This window comes from Pezoporus occidentalis, unplaced genomic scaffold (assembly GCF_034315485.1).
Source record: "Pezoporus occidentalis ecotype Australia unplaced genomic scaffold, CSIRO_AGI_Poc_V1 ctg83, whole genome shotgun sequence".
NCBI classification, from domain to species: domain Eukaryota; kingdom Metazoa; phylum Chordata; class Aves; order Psittaciformes; family Psittacidae; genus Pezoporus; species Pezoporus occidentalis.
In genome coordinates this window covers 3,721,504-3,747,917 of record NW_026916192.1, presented here as the reverse complement: position 1 = coordinate 3,747,917, position 26,414 = coordinate 3,721,504, and the positions used below count along the sequence as shown (strand labels likewise).

General features: G+C 38.0%; 2 protein-coding genes across 7 annotated transcripts in view; one reads left to right on the top strand and one right to left on the bottom strand.

The window, feature by feature from the left end:
- LOC134156177 (uncharacterized) overlaps positions 1–26,414 on the bottom strand; it is a 165,448-nt gene that overhangs the window by 89,214 nt on the left and 49,820 nt on the right. The window lies entirely within an intron of this gene.
- SPO11 (SPO11 initiator of meiotic double strand breaks) overlaps positions 1–26,414 on the top strand; it is a 41,469-nt gene that overhangs the window by 12,320 nt on the left and 2,735 nt on the right. Inside the window, exons 1-11 of one of the 6 annotated variants that reach the window (XM_062604062.1) lie at positions 14,147–14,216; positions 15,302–15,419; positions 17,928–18,041; positions 20,918–21,006; positions 21,674–21,740; positions 21,955–22,063; positions 22,590–22,676; positions 24,018–24,054; positions 24,274–24,383; positions 25,298–25,397; positions 25,982–26,019. In XM_062604062.1, the coding sequence (XP_062460046.1) occupies positions 15,331–15,419; positions 17,928–18,041; positions 20,918–21,006; positions 21,674–21,740; positions 21,955–22,063; positions 22,590–22,676; positions 24,018–24,054; positions 24,274–24,383; positions 25,298–25,397; positions 25,982–26,019 (840 nt within the window). In that variant the 5' untranslated portion in view covers positions 14,147–14,216; positions 15,302–15,330. Of the gene's footprint in view, positions 1–14,146; positions 14,217–14,920; positions 15,042–15,301; positions 15,420–17,927; positions 18,042–20,917; positions 21,007–21,673; positions 21,741–21,954; positions 22,064–22,589; positions 22,677–24,017; positions 24,055–24,273; positions 24,384–25,297; positions 25,398–25,981; positions 26,020–26,414 lie in introns of those variants that run through there. The other 5 variants (XM_062604060.1, XM_062604061.1, XM_062604059.1 and 2 more) reach the window with 5 other exon arrangements.

The following is a 26,414-nucleotide window of genomic DNA, read 5'->3' as shown; positions in this document are numbered from 1 at the left end:
CTTAAAGGATTCTGTCGTTGGATAGACTTTCACCTTGCACTAAGCAGGCATTAACATTTGAAATAAGAAGTTTGTTTATGTGAAAAGTGTTAATCAGCATGACCTGGAACTGGTAGTGGTGGGGTGGATGAAATATGTGCATGTGTATAGGCCTGTGCGTCCATGGGTGGTGGTTCCCCACAGCAGTTTTCAGTGGAAGCTGAAATCAGACGTGTGGAAAACTTTTTTAAGTCAAGGAAATGATAGTTTCAGTATCATTTGTATGAGGTCTTAAAGATATTTGGCTATATTTGGTTGCAGATAGCAGCTTTAAACAATTTAATTCCAGGAGCTAGGAAGATGGTGTTTGTGAGCGTGTATTTTGTGTGTAATACGGATATGTTTGTGGTCTAATTCAGTCTGAAGTGTTTTTTAGAGAACTGGATCAAACTCTCTTCTTTTTCTGCAACAAAATGTGAGAGGGGAAGTCTGATCCTGTTGCTCTTCTGTGAACAATTTTCAGGCTTTACAGCCAGAAAGAGTAAAGGTAAGCAGCAAGAGTTCCTGGGAAAGGCTGGAGGGTCTGTGGGCTTAGATGCTCTTGACAGAACAATCCCTGCAGTTCTTTTGCGAATGGAATTCCCACACTGGGACACAAGCTTGATACAGGATCACTCTCACTACACAGACATTTTTGTACATAGTACAGCTCAATGCTGGTTTTCTTCTCTTGGCAGAATATAAAGATGGCAGGTTCCCCCCCCCCCCCCCAATACAATTTAATGCATTTACCAGTAATTTCCTCATCTTTTGTCAGAAGAGAAAGACATTTGAAAAAGGCTCTTGTTAAGGCAGTGTTTCCCATCCATGAAATCTTATCCTGCTTTCTTTGATTTTGTTATATTCGTAATACTAGTAGTGCACTTACCAACTGCACGTTCTATGGATACCAACACTAACAGCAGTTATGTGAGATAACCAAGTGCTCAATTTCCCTTTGACAGGCAGGGCAACTAACACGTAAATGTTCAGAGATTTTCTGAGGTCTTTAAGAGTCACGACTAGTAGCATAGCTCAGGAGACCCTGTTTCTTGTCAACACACAAACCTGGTATGCACATCCCTTTCCTCTTGGCATTTCTGTTAAATTATTTCCTAGTATGGACTCCTGCAAATTAAAGAACAAATAAAACTGCTAAGTGGAACACAAACACACTAAATCTTTTCAATTAAGAAACTGAATCTCCTAGTATAAATTAATTTCCTGAAACAAAACTCCAATTATGTAAGATTAATTCTTTCCTCTGAGATTGCATGGATTTATTGACTAACAAACCCTTCTGTTGCATAAATGGAAATGTGCTATTTAATGTAGTCTGCTGATCATAGGCAAAACCATAGCATTAGCATTTTCACTGTGCAGTTTTGTCTCAGTTGCGTACTAATCTGCCAGGTTTTTATGCTGTTTGGAAAGGTGTGAAATGATTCAGTACCGAACATGTGGGAAATAGCAGAAAACATGAAAGCAGTTTGAACAGATGGGAAATTAAACTCGTAAAGAAATATAAAGATGAGAAATTAAGCTCATAAAGAGTATGCTGTTGTTGCATGAACAACTGCAGTGATTGAAAATAAGAGTATCTTAAGGGCAGGACGGTATTTTGAGAAGGTGTGTGTGCATTGATCTTACAATAGTTTTTTCAAACCATTTAACAGAGATGCACAAAACCCTCACAGTTTCAAGTGTAGGCATGTCCTGAGAAGAATCCTCATTCCCTCTAGACACACCCTGCTAATTAAATCCATCATTGCCTAGCAGTAAGCCCCAGGGTTCAATCTTCTCTAGAGCTCTGTTACTATCCAACATTTTAGCTCATACAGTGGGCAGCCAAGATTTCATGTCGATGCATATAGTAGGACTCCTAGCCAATATTTCCTACAGTTTCCTCCTCTCCATCCCAATCTGGATGTATATAATGGTTTCGGGGTTTTTATGATACGTAAAACTTTAATGTTCCTTTCAGATTACTTTCTTGTATTCTAATGCAATAACCTGTGTGAGGGTGGCAAGTTAAACTCTAATAAAATCGGGAATCTGTACTCCATGTAGCTAACTGGCCATGAGAAACTGCAGCAAGGATGGATATTGAATGACTTCTATAGTCCAGCCAGGTTTTATCAGAACAGGTCATCAACCTGTAGGCTGCCCAAACCTGTTCCACTGCTTCCCCATTGATTAAATATCTGGAGGCATTCACACCTATATCAAATTCTCCATAATCTATTTTATCTTAATCACACCCAAGTTCTTTTTCAAGCTAGGGCAAAAAAAAAAGTTCCCTCCAGTGGTGAGAAAAGATGATATATCTCCTTAATGTACTTCTATACATTGAATTGCCTTGGGGCCAAACTATGATCTCAGATTCCCACGGGCTGAAATATCAGTGGGACTGCAGGGAGTATAAGGGAGGTAAAACCTGCCTGTGTACGCCCAAATGTTAAGGAATTTAAACACTGATTTATTTTTTTTTCTCATTTGATTGCAGAGCTGACAGGTATGGGGGACAAAAGGAACAGAGGGAATGTGTAGCTTCCAGCCAAGTTCAGATGGCCAAAATTCCTTCCGAATCTTGTCACCTGTATCATCCAAAACAAGACAAGAGGGTCTTGCCTGGAATTGTCACCTGTTTGTGTCATTCCATTCTCCTTCCTGTGTGTTTGTTCCCACCCTGTTTTCCTGCTCCTACTCTCTGCCCCAGATATCATCCTGCAAACATGCTGGGCCCTGTGTTCCCTTCTCCTTGGTTCAGGCTCCTATGTGGTTTTGGTTTTGCTTTTTCCCATTTTCCTGTGAACCTCATTTCTCTCTTTTTTTTACTCCCCACCCCCCCTTTTTTTTTCTTCCCTAGTCCGTGACAATAGGAGTCAAGGAGGTGTGGGTATGTTTTCTCTCCAACTCTTTTCTTTATCCCACTGGGCAACATGATGTACTGATGCACAAACAATTCAATGAATTCATTACAAAAAGGAGATTAAGCACTTTTTAATTTGCTTGGGTTTTGCTTGTACAAAAAGAACTCATTCCTCACCAAAAATAAATGGCATTCTGTCAACTACAAATAGCATACAATGGATTTTAAACAACAATGTAGTATACAGGTAACATACGTAATATACATATGTGATAAAATACGTGTGATATAGAAGGTAGGAGATATCTGACACAGTAAGGAACCAGAGGATGTCAATTTTTAGTTTTGCATTATGATTTCCAACTGTAGTCATACTGGGGTGTTGTTTTTGTAGTTGTTGTGGGGGGTTTTGGTTTTGTTTTTCAAAGAATGCCTGAAAAATGAGTAACATTTTTTCCTCATTTTTCAACTGTTCCTTCCACGCTGTAATTTATGGCCATTGCTCCTCGTTCTGTCATAAGACACTACCTACCAAGAAGAACTTGGCTATGGCCTCTGTAACTACCATTCAGGCAGAGCTCAGTCCTTGGCCTGTTTCTCCCCAGGCTAAGCAAGCACATCACCTTCAGTCTCTCCATTTAGGGCATGTGCTCTTCACCCTGATTGTCTCAGTAGCCCTCCACTGGACCTCCTCACTGCTTTTGATCTGGGGAGCTAAAACTGGGCACAGTATAATCAGGCCCATCTGTTTGACTGTGTCCTATGTCACTACAGAGTCCCTGTGTGGTTCCACCACTGCTGATTGCCCTTTTGCATGCCAAGTTGTGTGGGTGTACACAGACGTCTGGGAGCACATTGTGCTCATGCAATTCAGTGAAAGAAAGGGTTTAAGAACTTCAGCCTTTCCCTCACTGTCACCTTCAGGTCACCTTTCCCATCTGTGCACAAAGACATATTTTTTCCATTACACTTTGCTTTAGAGAAGTTGACTTCTGTGCAGAAGAGTCCATTGACAGAAACGCCATCTCTCTAGTACCACATAGATAAGGGCATGACTAGAAAAAAGGGGAGCATGACAGGTTTTTCTATGGATGAGTAACTTCTGCATCTGTGCCCTGGGGACTGTAAATAGCTAGAATAAATCAATGTAAATATACTATTGCTAATCTTGCCAGTAATGATGTGAGAAAGAATGGAGTACAAATATGAACTTTACATATCGTTAGCACCAATCTGCCTCCCTGCATTTATAGGCAAGGCTTTTACCTAGGAAGTCAGCTGGCAAAACTTGGAGTTTTTTTCTTTTTAGAATGATAATAAAAATAAGCGTTTGTGCTAAACAGAAATATTTCTCAAATATCAAGTCCATTTGGCAATTTTGCAACTATGAAAACTGAAAAACAGTTCTTGATAATCATTTCTCAAACAGCAGAAAATATTTTTATTAGCATGACTGACCTCAGTATATCATTTAATATATTTATTGCAAGTGCATCATACAAAACATTTCAACATTTACTTTCAGTTTTAACTCTCCATCAGAAGACTGAATGATGTGTAACACAGAAAAAAATCAAGACTGTTACTGTTGCCCCATAATAGTAGAGAATTACTATTGAATGAGGATGATGACTATATATTCTGCCAGAACTTATCTTGTAAACCAGGCACCGTTTAATTTATGAAAGGAGAAGGTTTGCACTAGGATTGGAAATCAGCTTGAATCTATAAGTACTGGCATTTGCATCATGTAAATTATTGATTTGGGGTTTTTTTCTAATTCTACATTGTCAGTGATTAAATCCATCCGAGTACAGTTTCCTCACTGGTTTGTGTTGCATTGTTTTTATCTCTGCACAAGGAGAATAAGTACAATATGAATGCAAAATAAGTTCCTGAGAGATGCACACTACTGATACCAGAAGTGTTATGAAAACCTTTTGGTCAGGCATCTTTCAGACCTCCAGATTCTGAGTTTGAAGGCTATGCTTTCAAATTTCGAAATACATTTCAGTATTTTGAAATACTGTTACAGCAGAAAAAAGTTATGTTTTGATCCATAATTCCGTCTGTTGTTTATACTGAATTCTCCTATTTTGTCCTTTCTTCTGTTTCTTCCAGTTCTATCCTGACAGTTGTCTACTTTGGCTTTCCAACTTCTAGTTATCATTTTCTTCTTATTAGCCACCCTTTTGGTTCTTTCCAGTGTAACAGTGACATGAAAGGATTTAGGTAATAAGCTTGTAATGGATTGCTGCACCAGAATGAAACCTCATTTCTTTTTTCCCAGGGCTCCCTGGGAATCCTTTTGCCTTTTTCTCCCCAAGGAGGTTATACAAAATTGTTCTTGTTGCCATTCATTTTGTCAGTATGAGTGGACAATCTGATTCCCATCAGTTCCCATGGGTAGAGCCATGATTCCCAGAAAAAAATACCGTCAGCACAGCGCTTCTTAGAACTGTCAGAATTACTTCCAAATGCCAGGCCAGAAGTGCCTATATTCAGTAGTGGGTCAGTAATCCCAATACAAATCTGTAGAGATCTGGATCCTTCCAGACAACTAATGTGGTGCAATTGTCTTCCTCGGGTTAATTACTCGTATTAACATTTTACTGCTAATATGTGTGAGTCTGAGTATTTATTTTCCTTTGGCAATTCTTTTGTGGGTTTGTTGGCAAAAATACCTTTGTATAGTTTTGCCTTTCTCTGTCAGAAAATATAATGTCTATGAATATATATATGAAATTTTTTTTTAGATTGTAAATTTTTTTAATCAAGAGTTATTGAAAACTGTAGAAACTCAAAATATTTTTAAAGTATCCCAAAGGCAACATTTTGTTTTTCTTACTATTGTTGTTGCAGGTCACAGTATAATATGGTAAATCCAGGTTGCTGGAATCATAGAACATAGAATGGTTTGGGTTGGAAAGGGCCTTACGATCATCCAGTTTCAACCCCCCCCGCCATAGGCAGGGACACCTAGCACTAAACCATGTCACCTAAGGCTTTGTCCAGCCTGTCCTTGAACACTACCAGGGATGGAACATTCACAACTTCCTTGGGCAACCCATTCCAGTGCCTCACCCCCCTCACAATAAAGAGCTTCTTCCTTATATCCAACCTGAACTTTACCCTTTGTCCTGTTCTGGAGTCCCTGATGAAGAGTCCCCCTCCAGCATCCTTGTAGGCCCCCTTCAGATACTGGAAGGCTGCTCTGAGGTCTCTACACAGCCTTCTCTTTTCCAGGCTGAACAGCCCCAGTTTTTCAGAGTAAATATATAAGATATAATTAATATATAATATATGAAAGCAAATATTTGTTCCAGCAAATGTAGTCTCTATAGAATAAGCATGTTCTAGGGAAATTGACTCATTTCAATAGAATATTTAAAAAAAAATATATTTTAAGTCAAAATGAAGATTTTGATGTCTTGACCATCATAATATGGCTGAAATATCTAGAAAAACATTTAATTAACTTAAAACTTAAAGGAACAGTTTCTCTCCTACTTGAATCCTTAAGAGAAGAACCAATATAGTGTAATAGCAGCTGTTCAGCAACACCTATTACTTGCTTACATTACATCACTAATGTGAGGCACCCTGTCGTTAAAATGAGAGTTAGGAATTGGCTTTCCTGATTTGCTTCTTAGCATTCTATAATTTTGCTGAGGATATGATCTCATCCAGCTCTCCACACGAAGCAAGAATCTGGATTGGTGGATGAGCATGTTAGTTTACTTTCCGATGAAGTATCAAACTTTATTAAATGGCTGGAAGAAACCCTTCAACTTAATTTATAGAGAAAGCTTTAAATATTGTTTTCTTAGAACTAATAGATGGATGACAGTTGCAATGCCATTTCTACACCAGTTATTTTGTATTTCTTCTCCTTGACATGTTAGGGTTCCAATCTTGCATTTCTGGCACTCAGAAGTCCTCATGAGTGGATGAAAACATGGAAGCATTCCAGCTCAATGCATGAGAGACCCTTTCACATTACAGAGTAGAGGACGTGCAGGAAAACATTGACATAATAAATTAACAGTACATCAGATTTTCAGAAAGGAACTCTTCTCTCTGGTAACAAGTGCTAGACCTGTCATCCACCTGCTCCTAAGGCACAAACAGCAGTTCTTAACCTAGGAAAGGTACTTCTGAAAGCAATTTATTATTTATTTATTGTTTATTAAAATTAACATGCTGACACCAAAAACGCTTGGCTTTTGCAGAAGCTCGGAACTGTTGTATATTTCTTTTCTAACAACATGTATGATGTTATCAGAAGGCTGATGACTGAAATGTGAGATCCGTCAATCAGAGACTACCGCAAGTAATTTTGTTAATATTTTTGCACTGACTTGATTAGATATGGGTTTTTTTTAAATGATTTTGTTAAGCTGATGCAATATCCTGTAATGGACGTAGCCTTGCAGATGTAGAGATGTTCTTAGCATGTAAGTAATCATAGTAAATTACGAGAATATATCTTATATTAGTAAATTAAATAAAGGATCTTAATCAATTGCATCATGATCTGATTGAAAGTTCCATTTCACCACATGCTATATATCAGACAAAAAGTATTCTTCCGTTAAAAAACAGAAGCTTTTTCCTTACTACAGATATACATGGACACCATGCATTTATTTGTGTGGGAAAAGAGACCGCAATATCTATTTCTGAATAAACTATCCATAATAGCTCCCTCTGTGGATATTCTAGTCTGGAAAAATTGTGGGTCAGACAGTAAGTTGTTGCAGAATAGCTTATTCTGCAATAGCATTTCCAGTCAATTTTCCAATGTAGAAAAGGCCTTAGTCCCCAGCTACAAACTTCTCCTTGTGCCAGAAGATTTTGTCTTTAGAGAATAGTATAAATTCATTCTATTCAGTTCTTTAATGCCCAAATAGAGGAGATGGTTTACAGCAGTGACATCCAGCTGACACGTTTGAGTTTCCTCTGAGTACAGAGAAAAGAGTGGCCTATAAATATACAGAAAGACTTCGAAAAATGATAGAATGGACTAAAAATATATCCTGGAAAGGCAATGCAGAGAATACTTCACTGAAGGCCAGTTAATAATCTCGCTACATCCAGAACTACTCATACAACTATTCTGTAAGACATGTTTTGGGCTGGATTCATGTTTATATTTGAATCATGATTTTTTCAGAAAAAAAGAGCAAACCAAGATAAGACATCTATGCAATTTTTTGATTTATACTTTTGTTTATTTATGCTTTATACTGAGCCTTAGGACCCTCAAAAGCAAAGGTTGACATTTACCCAAAACTACATCACAGTGCCCCTGGTATTTTTGTGGTGTGGACCAATTAACATTAGTAGCTTAATTAAAATCATCAAATGCATTTTAAAGGATGACATAAAGTTGATGTTAATCTAGGCTTCCAAAAATGAAGGAGTCTGTTAATCAACTGCCCCACCCTTTTTATGATTTATATAGCCCACAGTACTCAGTGTCATAATAGATTCCTACGTCATTCTCTTACTTCATTGTCCCCAGGCATTATTAAATAGTTAATAACAAAGGTCCAAAGTCCATCCCAGGTTTTACCTGTTGGCATAAATCTGGGGCCATGACAGCACTAGTGTAGCATTCATATAAATGAAAGAACAGATTTTGGCTCAAGTATTTTTAATGTACAGCAGCTGGCATTTTTGGGTTTAAAGAGCAAAATCACACCTGAGTTTTCATGCTTTCTAGGATGTTGCCAACAAAAGGAAAACAGAAAATAAACAAGACATTTTACCTCTTGAAATCCAGAAGAAATGGTGCAGCTGTTTCCAGGACTGCAATGTTCAAGCTGTCACATGAACATGGAATAGAAGACATTCCTGCTTTCCAGTTATGTTTTAGCACAAATGCCTTCCATTTGTTTGTTTCAACATATTTGCCCTTTAATACATTTTTTTAATCAGAATTTTTCCTAATACCATGTTTATTTGATGTTAAGTTAAAACCAGATTTGGATTTTTACACGTATATAGATGTTTACAAATCAGTTTGTTAGATGTTGTTACTGTTTCTGTGGTACTTGAGAACTTACCACTGTTGGCATGTGGGTTTGGTCAGATTTTTACCATACAGACAATAAAAGCAGCTGATTTCTGGGAGATGCCAGAGGGAGTGGAGGGAATTGGCTGTAACTCACCCATAGTCCCCTAGAATTATTGTTTATTTAGCTGCTATATAAGCACTTCAGCCCAGATTTTAATGTGATTCCCATTCCTAGCAATGAAAAATGGGGTAATAGGTAAATGATAGGTGTTTATTTCTCTTAGAAATAGACAGGCATTAGGTGCAGAGAGAGGAGCCACATATTTGCCTGACCTCTTTTATTATTCAGCTGCCTTGGGATCTTGATCTAGAAGACAGCAGAGAAAGAGCTTAACATTTTGTACATAATATATTTATTATTCGTATGTGAGAGACCTGTAGGTTCTTCAAAAGCAAGACTATTTCTGTGTTTTATTTTCAGCAGTCACTTCCACTCACTACAAGAAAGACATGGACGTGTTGGAGCAGGTCCAGAGGAGTGCCACAAAAATGACCAGGGGGCTGGAGGACTGTCCTATGAAGACAGGCTGAGAGAGTTGGGATTGTTCAACATGGAGAAGAGAAGGCAGTGGCGAGACTTTAGAGTGGCCTTTCGATACTTAAAGGGAGATTATAAGAAAGATGGAGACAGGCTCTTTAGTGATAGGACAAGGGGTAATAATTTTAACTAAAAGCAAGTAGATTTAGACTAGATAAAATGAGAAATGTTTTATGATAAGGGCAGGGCAACACTGTAACAAGTTGCCCAGAGAAGCTGTGGCTGCCCCATCCCTGGCAGAGTTCAAGGCCAGGCTGGACGGGGCTTGGAGCAACCTGCTGTAGTGGCAGGGGGTTGGAACTGGATGAGCTTTAAGGTTCCTTCCAACCCAAACCATTCTGTGATTCTATTATACATGGAGTCTTGGATGTTTCAAAATATTTTCTCTATGTTCCCCTACAGCATGCTCACCAAAAGGATAATAAAACTAGTAGAATGCCCAGCTTTCCCTTATAAAATCCCATTCTCATTTTTTGTCTAACTTTGCCAAGCCTTAGAGCTGCTACAACCATTTTTTTTTCATCAGGCTGAAGGAGTGTTCTGGCTTAGTGTGAGACCAGTTTAGGAATGAGAAATAGTGGCTAAGATAGTAGTGAGCAAGCTCAAACTTCTCAGCATGTAAAAATTATGTCTTTGAATGTTCAGTCATATAATGCTGCCTGTTTGCAGGTTAATTATTGTCAACCAGAGTGCATGGGGCATTTATGCTAGTTGGGAAAAGCATTCTTCTATTAAATTTACTTAGTGTTTCTTTGTCTCAAAACCCTGTTTTGCACTGCCACCCAAAATGCATAACTGCCCCTAATGGCATTAGAAAATGTTAGATCTGAAAATCATTGCGACAGAGGTTAGATGAAAGTTACTTTTCCTTTTAAGAAGGGCCTGTTAGAGTTTATTTTTGGCTGAAAGATAAAACACACACAAAAAGGAATGGTAACAAAACCCCACTTCCTCTTAGAGTGATTTGGCTCACCACAGAGTAAATATTGTACAGGTGTTTCTCACTCCAGAGCTAGGTAAACTGAAAATATGTATTAGTTTGGGGTTTCTTTTCCAACCATGTTAGTTAGAAGGAGATATCCCATTTGAAGTTGTTAGCTGTTAGCAGCGAATGACTTTTCAACTCCTATTTCTCCAGGCTTTGCTCATTAGAAAAAGATCAGTAACTTTTCATGTAACTGGAAGGTGATAGATCTGGCTCCTATTTCATCCTAATGTATTCACAGTAAAATCTGCTGGCTCACAAAAGGTCTGTCCTTCTGAGGATTGTCCAGATCACAAGCAAGGAAGCTGGAAAGAAATTGAAGCTTGCTGGAACACAGTAGGCATTGTCCCAAGAAGCTCTTAAATGGCCAGTGGGAGATTTTCCCCCTGTTCCTGCTGTAGTTTTCAAGCCTCCATCTGTCTCCTTAACACTCCTACCTGGCCCAAACACCCATGATTGCACAAATCATTGCCTCTTACAGAGGTGTTCCTTTTTTTAGGCTTCTGAAAGACTGGATTTCAAATGGTATTTGGCATTAATTGAAAATAGGCATATCAGGTCCACTGGTGTGCCTACCAGACTATTAAAAAATTAAGGATGGACCATCATGAGAGAAGTACTTACTATGGCAATCATAAAATCTTAATGTAAGAGACTACATCTGAAAAGAAGAAAAATATTTTCACAAGGTATGCAGTGAGGGAAAGGAAAAAGCATACTTATGCTTTTATGTATTTTATGTATTATTTATCCTACAAATGAAGTTATTTATATATGAAAAATCAGTAACAAGCGATTTAAAATCTTGGCACTGAGATAAATGCACATTTTTGTTCTGTATAGCTCTTTTATTCTGTAGTATGTAGTGGTAGCAACAGGTTTTGATCCAGACAAGTTCTTCAGCAGTTACAGACTTTGAAATTGGCATCAGACCGCTCATACAGACTCTATCATAGCACAACTTCCTCCAAAGTACCCTGATGAGAGCCTGTGTTTATAATAGGAGACAATTTTAAGGGAACGTTTTGGTAACAGGGTATCTTTCAAAGCAAACAAATCTGAAAGATTACCTATCATCCTCGTTTTACTTGGTGAAATCATCGTGTTAAATTTAACAGCTTCAGAGAAATAATCTTTTCTCTGCCATCTGTGGTGACCTCTACCACGCATGTTTGTAGAAGCAAGATAAGAGGTAACTGCATCGGTTATACTGCCTTTTTCACATTTTTCCTTCCATCTTAATATTTAATAATGGTTCCTTATTTGTTTTCCCAGCAATTTGCCTGCTAATATACGTAAAAAATGCAGTTGTTTGGTTTTGGTGTGTTTTTGTTTTTTTTTTGAAGCAGAGTTTAAAAAGGGGGCATATATTTATATATAAATAAATAAAGAGGGCTTTAGAAGGTGAACCTGCTCATTCATTAATTGATTGTAGTAGTTCATTTACTGGTAGTAGTCTGCATACTAATTTACATGGTTATGTATACGTGCATATTTGCAGTTATGTGTGCAGTGTTAAGATTGAAGCATATAGTTTGTTATTGTTGCTTGGTTTTCAATCTCTGTTTTGTTAACTCAGGTATAAGCATTGAGTATTTCAGTTGTGCTTTTTTTTAGAGTTGCTGTTTCCTGCTGTGAAGAAGAGACAACTCATTAAATTGACTTCTCACAAGTTGATGTATATAGTTTTGTTTGCAATCTGTTGCTAGGGGCATGTGTAACTTTGTCAGTTCTATATCAAACAAAAATCTCTTGATTTTGATGTTAAATTGTTGGAAAGAGCTACAGAGATTTTACATAAATATTTCTGGAGTGATCTCAAGGTACCTAAAGGCCAAAGACTTAAGATGAAAGATCTGGAAATCTCAATTCATTAATTTGCCTTTCTTTTGCTTGCCATGTTAATTGAAGCACCTTATGTTCATATCATCATAGCCTGAGGTTTTCCTTGAATAAATCAATGCATGGATTTTTTAATTACCTACCCAGGCTGGATTTGGACGGCTTGCTTTTATGAGTACCAAAGAAGAAAGGTTCAGCAGCAGTAGCTAATGGAACAGCAGGGGAAACCAGCAGCCTCCAACGTTTTAAGCACTGCATCATCTAACTCGCTGGCAACAAGTCTAAGCATCACAAGGTTTGAAATGCTGTGAGCTAAATAGAGCACAGCTTCCAGTAATACTGACTGCTGGGCATGAAAGGTGATGTTATCAACAGTGGGGTTTAAAAAATTTCCTCTAGAAAGGACAAGCCTTAAGATATTTATCTCCTAAGTAACTGCTAACCTTCTCAGAATGACCACTGTCAAGCAATTACGGTGACATAGTTCAGAGTTGAAACACACTTTGGCATGCAATAACTGGGTGAGGGCAGTTTAGATTTCTAGGATTTGCAGTTTTTCACTCTCAAGCTGCCAGGGAAGGAACTCTGTGCTGAAACCCCAGTGAAGCACAAGCTTATGGTTCTGCTCTGGGAGTACTGGGGGCTGCAGGGGCTGTTTTGGCAGTGAACAGTCACTAACCATGCACTGGTGCTCTCTTCCGGCCTTCACAGGGTCTCCCAGAAGTACTGCTTTTTCTCTAAAACACAATGAATTTAAACTTTCTGAAGTGAAAGAGAAGGCTCTTTTCTCTTCCAAAGGAAGACACCTCAGGAAAACACCTAAGGACAACAGGTACAAAATGCACCAAATTGATAACCGGGGGGGGGTTTCTTTTCAACCCACAGCCTGCCTCTGGCTGTGTATCCTCCAGTTTGAAACGATGCCTTCTGGCCAGGAGCCCCACATGAATCACGAAAGTCCTGGTTCAGCCATAAGCCTGATAAAATTTAGCATTTCTTTCTTGACGATTGAGAAAGTTGGGGCTGTTCAGCCTCAGAAGAGAAGGCTGCGTGGAGACCTCATAGCAGCCTTCCAGTATCTGAAGGGGGGCTATAGGGGTGCTGGGGAGGGACTCTTCATTAGGGACTGTAGTGACAGGACAAGGGGTAATGGGTTCAAACTTAAACAGGGGAAGTTTAGATTGGATATAAGGAAGAAGTTCTTTCCTGTTAGGGTGGTGAGGCACTGGAATGGGTTGCCCAGGGAAGCTGTGAATGCTCCATCCCCGGCAGTTTCCAAGGCCAGGCTGGACAGAGCTTTGGGTGACATGGTTTAGTGTGAGGTGTCCCTGCCCATGGCAGGGGGGTTGGAACTGGATGATCTTAAGGTCCTTTGCAACCCTAACTGTCCTTCTATGATTCTTCTTAAATCTCAGCTTCCTTAGGAGCCAGTGATTCATGGCTCTTAGAATTGGGGGTTTGTTTTTTGTTCAGAACACAAGTTTTTAACAGTGTATTGAGACAGATTTGAAACCATATCCCAAGCCTATTGTAAATCTTTGGATTTTTTTGCTGAAGGCAAATGAAGAAAATAGTGTTAAATCTTTAATCTCAATGGAAGCCAAATTCTGTTTCAGGGAACAAAGCTGACTTTTCAACAGTGGGGTTGCACTGGAGCTGTCAGCTTTCTACTTAGAACAGGAAAAGACATCTGCTAGTAAGGGAAGGCAAAAATGGCTGGTCGTTGAGATGAGGGAAGTCTTAATGAGCCATTTAGCTACTTTGTAGCCAGTCTGGCACGGGTTATTCCAGAAACCTGAATGCTATGGAGTTTGTGCTTAAATATCTGCTTAAATAACAGCAGCTCCAGAGACAGCCGTGAGGCGCAGTCACCAGCGGGGTCAGCCAGGACAGGATCCTGTCAGGGTGGGCAGGGCCATCCCCTCTCTGTTAGTGAAAGCGGGGAGAGCCATTGGTCAGTCAGGAAGGGCGGGAAGCACCATTGGTCAGTCAGGAAGGGCGGGAAGCACCATTGGTCAGTCAGAAAGGGCGGAAAGAGCCCTTGGTCAGTCAGGAAAGGTGGGAAGGGCCATTGGTCAGTCAGGAAGGGCGGGAAGCACCATTGGTCAGTCAGGAAGGGCGGGAAGAGCCATTGGTAAGTCAGGAAGGGCAGGAAGAGCCATTGGTCAGTCAGGAAGGGCGGGAAGCACCATTGGTCAGTCAGGAAGGGCGGGAAGAGCCATTGGTCAGTCAGGAAGGGCGGGAAGCACCATTGGTCAGTCAGGAAGGGCGGGAAGAGCCATTGGTCAGTCAGGAAGGGCGGGAAGCACCATTGGTCAGTCAGGAAGGGCAGGAAGAGCCATTGGTCAGTCAGGAAGGGCGGGAAGCGCCATTGGTCAGTCAGGAAGGGCAGGAAGAGCCATTGGTCAGTCAGGAAGGGCGGGAAGCGCCATTGGTCAGTCAGGAAGGGCAGGAAGAGCCAATGGTCAATCAGGAAGGGCGGGAAGCACCATTGGTCAGTCAGGAAGGGCAGGAAGAGCCATTGGTCAGTCAGGAAGGGCGGGAAGCACCATTGGTCAGTCAGGAAGGGCAGGAAGAGCCATTGGTCAGTCAGGAAGGGCGGGAAGCACCATTGGTCAGTCAGGAAGGGCAGGAAGAGCCATTGGTCAGTCAGGAAGGGCGGGAAGAGCCATTGGTAAGTCAGGAAGGGCAGGAAGAGCCATTGGTCAGTCAGGAAGGGCGGGAAGTACCATTGGCCAGTCAAAAGAGACGGGAAGAGCCATTGGTCAGTCAGAAAAGGCGGGAAGAGCCATTGGTCAGTCAGAAAGAGCAGGAAAATCTTGACTTTGGTTTCTACAAAGATTTTCTGTTTTTTCTTTCTGGCTTGAGCTCTGATCACGAGTGTTGAGCCCAGCACACAGAACATCATCTTCTAACCTAATTAATCTCTTTTGTCTCTTTTTAACACGGCTTCATCCCTTCCAGGCAAGTTGGACTGGCCTGCACCAACCTCCATGGAGGACCGCAGTGTGTGTTCCACTCACGCACCAGCTGGGAACAAGGCGAGCCTCAGGGAAACAAGCCATGAGAGCCACATCCCTAGGTAAAGGATATGGAAAATAGCACCTGCACTCTCTTTCTGTGGTAATACTGCAGCAGGCAGTGCACCATGGCTCGTGCAGCAGTGGGAGACACGCTCCCCTACAGAAACAAAGGGTGCTCGCACCACAAACAGCATCTCCATTCCCTCAGAGCTCTCCAAAACATCTGTAGCTACAGACAGAAACACAGAAAACAGTGACAAAACAAACATGGTGAACTTCACTAAGAACATGCTCTCATTTCCTTTAAAGACTCTTTCTGTACACAGTGCCTCAGCCTCAGAGGGTGGAACAGACTGGGAGTATCTTTTAAAGTACATTAAAAGAATAATGATTATTATTATAATGACTTAGATATATGTTGTTCTTTGTGGCAAGGTGTGGGAACTGCATGTCTTCAGCACCGTGCAGTTCTGTGTTTTGGAGTGTGCTGGTTTATTGCATTGCAGATTTTTATGTGTAACTGTTGTATATATTGTTTGCGTGCTAAGGGTTCTATCATATTGCTCTTTTATGCTATTAATGTTGAAGATCATTTCTTGTGCTATACAGAAAGAAGTATCTGCTCACGCTGCATCCTGTTAGAAGTGATCAGCAAACCCTGTGAGATACGCAGTGTGACCCCTTCTCTGCTCAGATTTCCCTGTTAACTAAAGCAGAGTGAATTTTAAGCAGGCGTACTTGGCCAGTGTTGTATGTTTGCTTATTAAAATTCAGTTAATCTCTGCAAAAAGAGACAGAATATCAGCAGGGGTTACGTGGAGAATTGCTGTCCTTTTCCTCCTATTTTGCCACATTTACAACTTCTGTTGGCCAACAGAACAGGAAATTGGGATTGGAATAGAAACCTGGACTTTCAAATTCTACAGCAAACTTTAAACTACATCTGGAATCTTGAGACATTCACAGTGGACAGAACCAAATGAATAAGTAAAATATTTATGAGTACCAAAGGTATGACATGTTTTAGATTTCCTATCTGCATGTTCTTCCATCCATCCGCCCATACACGTTTTTATTGTCTTCAGAACTTTAATTTTGCACCATAGCTAACTTTGCTTACCAATTTTACTCTCACCACTTGTTGCATTACACGTTTTGCTCACCAGGCAACCATTTCCTCTGTGCTTAATCAAATTTCTATTTTGAATATCGCAGTGAGATGTAGGATTTTAATTTGGAGGAAGAGACGACAAGTCTGAAAGTTAGGGAATCTTGGACTTGATTATGAAGTTATACAGTAGAAAATGAATTTTACATATTGGCTGCATGACTACACTTTCTTGTATTATCAGCACTGCAAAAGCTTCACTGATTTACCTTTGGAAAGCCATTAGTCGCTTTGTGTCCAAGTTTATTCATCTGAAAAACAGACGAAATTTTACATTGTGATTGTTGAATGGTTTTAATATTATTGTACGAAGATGTTAGTAATACCAGTGGGAATTTTTACACAGATACTGTTAGGAATAACATTTTAAAATAAAAGTTCAATACTTTCCAGAAATTGCTTTTGAAAAATGATAATCTAGTTTCAGCAGAATGAGGAGCAAGTGGAAGCAGAGCTACAAATGGGAGAAACAAATTCAATTGATAGAAGACAGCTTTAATGACACTTCAGTATTGTTTAAGGAGACTCATAGCCAGGCTTTTAAAAATAATTCTTGCTGATTTTGTACCAGTAGGATAATTCTTTTTGTGTGGTGTGCACCAGTATTGACTCTTTTCTAGCATATTAATGAAAAAATTGGACTTTGCTGCTAAAACTTTAAGCTAAAATAAGTTTTGTATATTCTTTTAATCTCTACCTAAACTTATGATGGTATACAGTGCATTTGTAATTTTAAGGACATCTGGAGTCAGATTGCTTATGAAAATAAAAAGCATCTGTCATAACATTCAAACCAGCCTACAGTTTTGCTGTGAGGGATCTGCCACAAGGTTACTTTGTCTTTTTAGGGGAAAGATACAGAGTTTATTCTTTTCACATTATATCTGTCAAGACTAAACCTTCATATAATTAAAACCCTTAACTTTTTTTTTTTTTTCAGGGCAGCAAATCAGAAGATTAACATGCAATGGTACAACAGGAAGTGTTTGTACTCTTGAACATTTTTTTAAATCTACAACATTTAAAAACAATTTAGCCCAAATCATAGCCAAAGCCAATATTACATCATTTATAGTAAAACATTAATCATTAGTTACAAACCAGCCAGTTGGTCTAAAAGTTCAGCTGGTGAAAAATTTGATGGTTTCAGGATTGAATAGAAATGTACTTTTAATTGTGTCTTCAGTCATGCATCAGGAATGGAAAGTCAAAGATTTTAGGGAAACTGAGCAAGGCAAAATTAAAAAAAAACAAAAGGGTTCCTCCACAATTTTGAAACAGATATATCTTTGAAGCAGTTTTGTATTACCTTATTTTTGTAGGATGGGGGACAGAAGATCAACATTCAAAGTAGAACTAGATATCATATGATCCATTTCATTATTTTTCTTTGTTTCAGTGCTGAAGTTCTTGAAGCAATAGAAAATGTTATTCTAGATGTACTTAAGAGCTTGGCCCAAAACAGAGCACCTGTACTCACGGTGGCTAGGCGATCAGATTGGAGAAACATAGAGTAAGTATTCTGTATTTTAAAGTCCTGCATTAAATTAATATAAATGCTATGAATATAAATTTGATTATGTAACTTCCAGAAAAGTTAATCACACATAGTTCTGTAAGTATTAGTATCAATAAATAATTTGACTTCTTAAAAAGTAATTGGCAAATAAGAAGTAATGCTTAGTAACCACTCTGCATGAACAGGCATCATGTATTAAGTAATAGCAGACCATAACATAAAAGGGAATGTAAAACTACTGTAATAGGGGTTAGAAAGGAAAGGGGGTTCCTATAAACAACCATTTTGTGGAAGCAGTAGAAACCAGAAATGTTAAGTTGTTTAGAGTGAAAAAATCTGGTTTAGGCTGGAAACAGTTACTAGCAACTTCATCCTCCAATGCCCCTTCTGTGCCTTCTTTTTTCTTTCTCTGATTTCCCTTATGGTATCTTATTTCTTAAAACGATGGTGCTAAACTTATCTTTTTGTTCTTCAAAGAAGATGCATCTCACCTTTTCCTGTTGTATTCCTTACCTGTGTTATGTTCTAAATTAATTGCCAGCCAAATAAAGCAAACCAAGTTTCTAATATGTTGTCTAAATTTCAGCTCCTATACCAGCTTATCTAGGCAGGATCAGAGAAAAAAAACAATCTGGCCTCCTATATAACACACTTCATGATTTGTAGAAGTTGCTTGTGGAACAGTATTGTTCCAAAGAGCTCATTTAAACTGAAAATACCTAAAATGAGACATTAGTTGTTTTCTGTAATACAGAAGCAAAAGGATAAAGGAAGACACAATCTATTTATTGTCTTGTAATAGCTTTAGATGTCAGTTAAAGGGTTAATGGATATTTAGATTGATAAGGTTGCAGAAGTGCTTGTATGAAGAACATTTGAGGTTGAGAAGGCAGAGCAAACCTTCCACGTGTAGCACTTTGGTGGAATACTTATTTAATGAGAACAATAAATTTCTGTCAATCAGAAAACCTGAGGGAACTGCAGGTAATCAGTTAATTGAAAGGCTCATATGTTCCAGGGAATTTAATAGTTTGTGTCTTGATAGTTTGACAAAAATGTTTCACTGGGATGTCTGTAAAATTAAAATACTGTAACAAAGTTTTGCAATTTTTGGCAGTCTTCAGGGAAATGGCATTCCAGGCTAGAAAAACAAATGTGACATGTTATTTGCCATCAGAAGGGGGGGGTGGGGGGTGTGTGAAACGTTCAAATTAAACCAAGTTAACATCACAGTATGTTAAAAATAAGACTCATCAATCACATTTTAAAGAGCTGAACCATTATTTATGGTGAAGAAATGTAATCTCAAATATGCATTTCCATTTATAGTGACCTACATTACCCTTTAATACAGCAGTTTTAAAATATTAAAATAAAAATAGACAAAAATAAAAACATAATGTCAAAATGTAATACAAATGGAAGATAATACAGTCGATGGGCAATTTTTTTCTTCTTTATACTCAGTCATAAAGAAGAATACTTTTCATACTCAGTCTAAACAGCTGGAATCTGCTGCACAGGAACTAGTAGAATCAGAAAATGATTTCATGTTTGAAAAGTTCCTTGTAAACATTTGTAGATGCTGAGAGAGGTGTTTACCTGGGAATGTTGTCAGTTAGAAAGTAATGGAAAGAAGATTTTATAGAAACTACTTTGCTAGGGTAAATGCAATCCCAAGAAGAATTGCTGAATGTCCAATCTAATGCCACTTTGCAGTTGCCTTTATGAAACATCTGTGGGAGCCACACTGGTCAGGTTCTAAAGCATGCTGCTTTTTGAAAGGAGTGTTCCTTATTTAACCTGAGAGAGCAATCCGGCAGTATGATTACTGTTTCCCCCCCGTGCAGTTACAGTGTAGGGAATGTGCAATGTTGCAGCACAAAGGCAAGAAAGTTGCTGTAAAGCTGGCAGGCAGATGCTACTCTGTTTGTTATTGCTCTCTTTGCATTGCGCACCGTGGTGTGTTCTGCCACCTAAAGGATGCACGGAGCAAAAGCTTTGATAAATAAAGAAACACGATGTGGTTTTGGGTAAAACTATAGCCATTTTACCACCAATACTCTTTAAAAGTACAACAAAACTCTGAACTGGAAAATAATGCTTTAAAGACAGGACTGCCATAGCATAAGGCACTAAAATTATTTTAAGTAAAATAATGAAGTGTCCTTAAGAAAATAACTGCTTCTTCTAGTGAAATGTACACCTTCAGACATGAAATAGTGAAGCACGAAATAGTGGAGCTCATTTAGATCAAAAACTGTTCAGAGAATAAGATGGACCACATTTTTGTTTCCAAAAGTTAATAATGGAATGCATTTGAGTTACTCTGATAATAATTTAGGAACATAAATTAAAACAATATTATTGAAATATGAAATAACACTTCTCCATACATTTGATGTGAAAAAGTCAGTGTCAGATTTGATTTGTATTCTAATAGTGAGTCGCAGTTTTTCGTGTTATTTATTACTTTGTTCATGCTAAATAATAATTGATGCTGACACATGAACAGTTACAAGCATATATAAAATTCTACTTTTGTCTGGACATTTACGTAATTTAGGCTTAAATTCAGTCTTGAGGCATCTTCTTGAGAAACTTTTTCATATTCTGAAGCTATTGCTCATCCTGGGGGTATTTCAACAGTGTTTTGAATGAGTCATTTTGGCAGATGATGGCTACTGCCCACCTTTTTCTTTTGGCCACTGCAGTTACACCAAAGTTGATGGTTTCTGTACCAAGTCTGAAAACACCACTGGCAAATTTGATTATAGGAGAGGGGTCTGAGTCTAAATTACCTTGCAGAGAACAATTTACATATTCTCAGGAAGTTTACAGTTTTATTGTATTTGTTTGCAATGTGTCAGATTTAAAGATTCTGTAGGTCTACAGATGATACCACATTATACTACAAAACAAATAAGAAGTGACTGCCCTAGATCAGCACCAAAATTCGGTAAGTTAAAAAAGTCCAAAAGCAGATTTTTAATTTTTGTATTTTAGTTCAAAGCTTTGTAAAGAAAAAACAAACCAACTATACAATAAACCCATTATTCACTGTGATTTAGAAGTACATAGAATAGTTAGGGTTGGAAAGGACTTTAAGATCATCTAGTTCCAACCCCACTGCCATGGGCAGGTACACCTCACGCTATATAACCTGATATTATGACCATCCCTTCAGCTTTTCTTTTCTCTATTAAATTATAGTGAGTGACAGTGAAATGAATACAGCGTTCTTACAGTTTCTACCCTCTCTGAATATCAGCTTAAGGGATATTTGAAAGGTCTTAATGTAAAAACATCACCCTTCAGAATGCTAGCTAGTAAAGGAATCTTGGAATACAGACAACAGGCTAATTTCTTTTTCTAACCCAGTCATTTAATTTCCTGGCCTGGACAGCAGAGCATACATTCCCTCACTTAGCTCCATCATATTTTTTTTTCTAATTATGCTAGAAACTATAGAGTCAATAGGTTACTACAGTCTCCCTGTATTGGCATATTAAAATATGTGTTTCAAAGTTTTCTTTATCAGACACAAATACGAGTCAATATAAAGACCAATTATTGTATATGCATTTCTGAAAATGGGTAAAGTTTGTACAAACGTGTTTTTTCAGCTCTGATGCTCAAAATACTATCTATGATCTACAAGATGGTGCAGAGCAATACTTATGCAACTAAAAGGTAACAAGCTACATTTCTGTAATTTCAAATAAAGTTGTATTTTGAGACTGTTAACTGTGAAAAACAGCCTGTAGGATGCAGACCTGTAGGATAATGGATTTCTGTATGTAAAATATTTTAGGTTCATCCGATTATCTATGCTCTCAATAAAATTCTCATAAGCCTACAGCCGTTTCAGTATTATAATAAGAAATCCAATATTTTGTCTTGATAGAGATATATATTATTCAGATATACTACTGTTTGGTAGCCAAAGTGTTGTGGACAACATAATCAATGACATTTCTTGCATGCTTAGGATACCTCGGAGAAGTCTACATGTAGTAAGTGGATTATTATGAATGTTTTTTATCATTATTTCCAGATCATATAGATTGAACTGAAAGGTGAAAAACCAAGAAAAGGTATCAGTAGGAAATGCATAGTTAAAATATAAAGTGTCATTTGTGCAAATGAAACCTAATTATGGTTTATCATAGCACTCAAAAGGTTTCTTTCTTCAGAGAAAACTCATAGTTTGCTTGCTCCAAAGAATTTGGGACAAGCTGCCAGCTAATGTCACAGGGGCTTTTGCTGTTATCTAGTGAAGGCAGAGCTTAAACTTCAGACCGCAGGACATCACTTTACTTTAATGACTTGCTAACTTGGAGGTTAAGTGAAAATTTAAGGTACATCAGACAAAAACAACCTTTCAAATTTACTTGTATCTCATGCCTTAGAAGAATTCCTTCATATCTAAAAATGGTGGTGTTAACATAATTTATTATAAGTATGCCTTTATGTCCATGATGACAATAGCATTGCTTGGTGTATTCCAATTTACTGTATACAACTTGCCCTTTTTTTCAGCTGTCTACAACTAAAGGTTTTGTGGCTGGTAATTTAAGTTATACCGAGGAAGATGGTACAAAAGTGAATTGTAGCTGCAGTGCAACAGTACGTATCATACATAGCATCTACCTTTGCATGATATCTTGCACTTTTTGTAGGTCAGGTTACTGTATGCATTTATTATACAGACCAGTACTTGTGGCAAATTGCTCAACTGTATTGCAATTCTGAAGCTCAGCTATATGCTCACCAGGAATATATCCTTTGGATATGCCTTTTTGCACTACCTTCTGCCACAGGAGCCTTGCAGAGGAAGGTGTATCTATTGTGTATATTGGGCTTTATATCCCAGTGCTCTGTCAAATGAGTGCTCTGAATCAAAGAAGTCTGGGCACTTTGAACATACTTAATTTCTGTCACAATAGATTGATTATTGGCAGAGTAAGAAAACAAGTCAAAAGTGGTTTGAGGAGAGGAGATTCAATTAATCTAGTCCTGAAAGATCTACAGCTTTGTGCAGCACATGAAAGCAGAAACAGAACTAAGGCTTGGTGACTGTTGTAATGGTTTCCTGAGAAATGTGTTCATTGTGAGCCTAAGTGGGTAATTTCAGAATGAAAAGATAACCCTAGCTGCCTATTACTTTTTTCTTTTTTTTAAGCAGAGTGTAAAGTTCCCTGTTATTAATGCTCTTCTACAGCTCATAATATTTTTATTTGTTGAGTTGCTTCACCCTGGCACGAGAGGTGACTGAGAGACAGCAGTAAAAACAGGCCACACACTTCAATACATACCACTCTGTTGCCAAGTTCTTCCTCCAGTTCCTGTTTTCTCATCCATATGCTTGCCAGATTGAGCCAATTCTAATATGAGGTGTAAAGGAAACATTACTATGTCTTCAAATTGTTACTCCAAAATACTTATAAAATAAGGTTAATATATATATTATACATATTTTATGTATCTTATACATAATATATATATTAACCTGATTTTATATAACCTAGATATACCCTATATATATATATCTTAATAAAAGAAAGGATTTAATGGTCTTCCAAAGAGCATACTTAAATGTTTTAAGCCTGTATTAAATTTGCAGTCTTTACATCAAGTTGACATTTTTTTTGGCTACAATGGTCAAAAATTAATCGAATTCTGTTCTCTCTGCAATGACCATATGATGAATAATCTTCTGTGACAGTAGCACAAACACTTCCGAATAGCATCTTGCTGTAAAAGGACTTTTACACAACTACACAGTAGAGCAGGATATGAATGGTGGAATATGCTTATAAAGGGGTGAATATGTCAAAATTGATCTTATATGTAGAAGATGAATGGCTGTTTCAGGATGCAATTATGTCCTTCATTAGGTAATGTTGTTATTTTAAAATATATAATTCTCTCTATTTAAAATGATTAATCTCATTTTTGTTGTTTTAGGCAGTCACTGTGCCATCTAATGTTCAAGGAATTAAAAGTATCCTTTGAGCAAGAACTCTCGTAGATGGAAAGAATAAAGTAAAAACAAAGAATATTCCAAGTTAAACAATGTTCTGGTAATTTTTTCTTTACTTGTTGGCTCCGAAATTGGGTCATGAACACTGATTTTGGCTCCAGAACTGGTATTTTAGAGCATTTAGTTCTAATTGATTGGTTTGATGGATCACTTTACATGCAGCTAGCCTTAACAGAAAAGATTTAATCTCACATGCCAAATTTATGTTAATTGTAGAAAAAGATGCAACTTTTCAGAGACTCCTCGATGATGACTTCTGCAACAAATTGTCCCCATGTATAATGATTACGGTATGCATCTTACATTTCATATCGTCTAGCTAGATGTAAGAATTTAAATAATAGTATTATTTATAGTGGTGCTCAGACTTCATCCAAAGACTTTAATAAAATTAATATGAAACATATTTAACTATTTTTAATTTTATTATCCTCATAGAAATACAAGACACACATTCTAAAGACTTCTTTCCTCCAAACATCATCTTAGAGTTTAGCAGCTTAACAACGTCATGTGCTGCTGCAAAGTAGCTGCCCCACACAGTCCCAGACAGGCTTAACAGTTGAGTAACCTTTTGTCCTTGAGGATCCTAGGTTTAGCAAACACAAGTGAAAGAACTGGTTGATTTTGGGATTGTAATGAAAAAGTTACAGAACCTGGAGAATTAATACAAATGTGTAAATGGAAAATGCAATACCTCCTTGTTCTGGGACAAATCTGTCCCACAATGAGGAAAAAACGACATCCACTCACCTAAGAGAGATAAACATTTATACTGTGCCACATTTTGTCCTGTTAGGTTCAGTGATAGCAAGAACTTGTCTTATATTGTTTCACTAGTGTCATAAATGTATTTGAGAAGAAAAAAGCGGCCTTCATACACCAGCTTATGCAGATACCGGGGTACATCTATATGTCAACTCCCTGACCTTACAAATTAACTCCTTAAGCAGAGGAACGTATGATACTTCTGCAGTGCCTGTAATGTTAGAACATTAGAACATCTGCCTTCCCGCTCCCCAGCCTGACCTTCCTCCCCTCCTCACAGAGCCACACCAGGAGTAAAATAGCTGCTGAAGAAATATTTCTGCCACCATTACATTTGTATGCTTGCTTGCTTTTAAATGACAAATGTCAACATGTATGTACTCCAGTGTTGTTTTAATTAATATAAAAACTGACTGCTTTTATTTTGTTTCCTTAGGGAAGAGGTATACCAGATCTTAACACACGACTTCTGGTCAGAAAGCTATGGGATTCTTTTCAGATTCCTATTTTCACCCTTATGGATGCAGATCCACATGGTAAATCTGTAGAAGTTCAATGACATGAAAGAAAATATTTATTTACAATGTCTTTTCTCACGTTTATGGGAAGGCACTGAGAGCACAGAGATTCAACACAATCAGGAGGTTCCTGATTTATGCAGAATATGTTTAGGAGGATGGAAGGAGTTTAACTGAAATGTCAGTACTGGCTTTACATTCCCACTGAATATACCATTACCCTTTGTGATGATTTGTTGTGCTTTGACATATTAATAGGAATCTTGTACCAAATAAAGCAATAGTACTAAGGGATACGGGTTACACAGTACAGATAGGCACATCTGTGACAGCTGTTGGACAATATGTGAAAGAGCTGATTATCCTTGGGTTTTAATTGACTATACACAGGCAGCATGAAACATTGAACTGCATAAAGATGACATATTATGCTCAAATTCTGATTATTTTGAAATAGTCTAAAAATAACTGTAACCCATAAAGAACCAATCAGAAAGCCAGAATAGTTACACCATAAAACTGAAATTTTTCAATGCAGTATTCTTACACACACCTAGTGTGCAGATAAACTGACACTTGACATTTGGTACTCTGCAACCCAGGTGTAGAAATAATGTGCATCTACAAATATGGATCTGTGGTGAGTATAATTTTTCCACTTCAAATACATTGTTTTGTAGCCCACCCTTGAAGCTAGAACATATGAAATGTTATTACAGATATGGTTAGAATGCCTTTTACCATTTTGTTTCAATATAAAGACACAGTTTTTAGGCTTTGTGTCTCTGCAGAAATGCTTCTTCCTGAAACAAAAAGAAAGTGGCTGAAAATGACAGGTGTTTCACTTAACTGTATTTCACCATTTAACTGTATTTTACAGTTTTTGCTTGCTGCACAAAGCAGCTTTCAGGCACTCCAAATAGAAAAGTGTTCTCCAGTTTGCTTTGTTTCTGCCTTAGAAGAGAAATGAAGACTGGAGGGACCTTGGGAGGAGGAGGACATAGCTTGTGAGATGGGTGATTTTCCACAAAAATA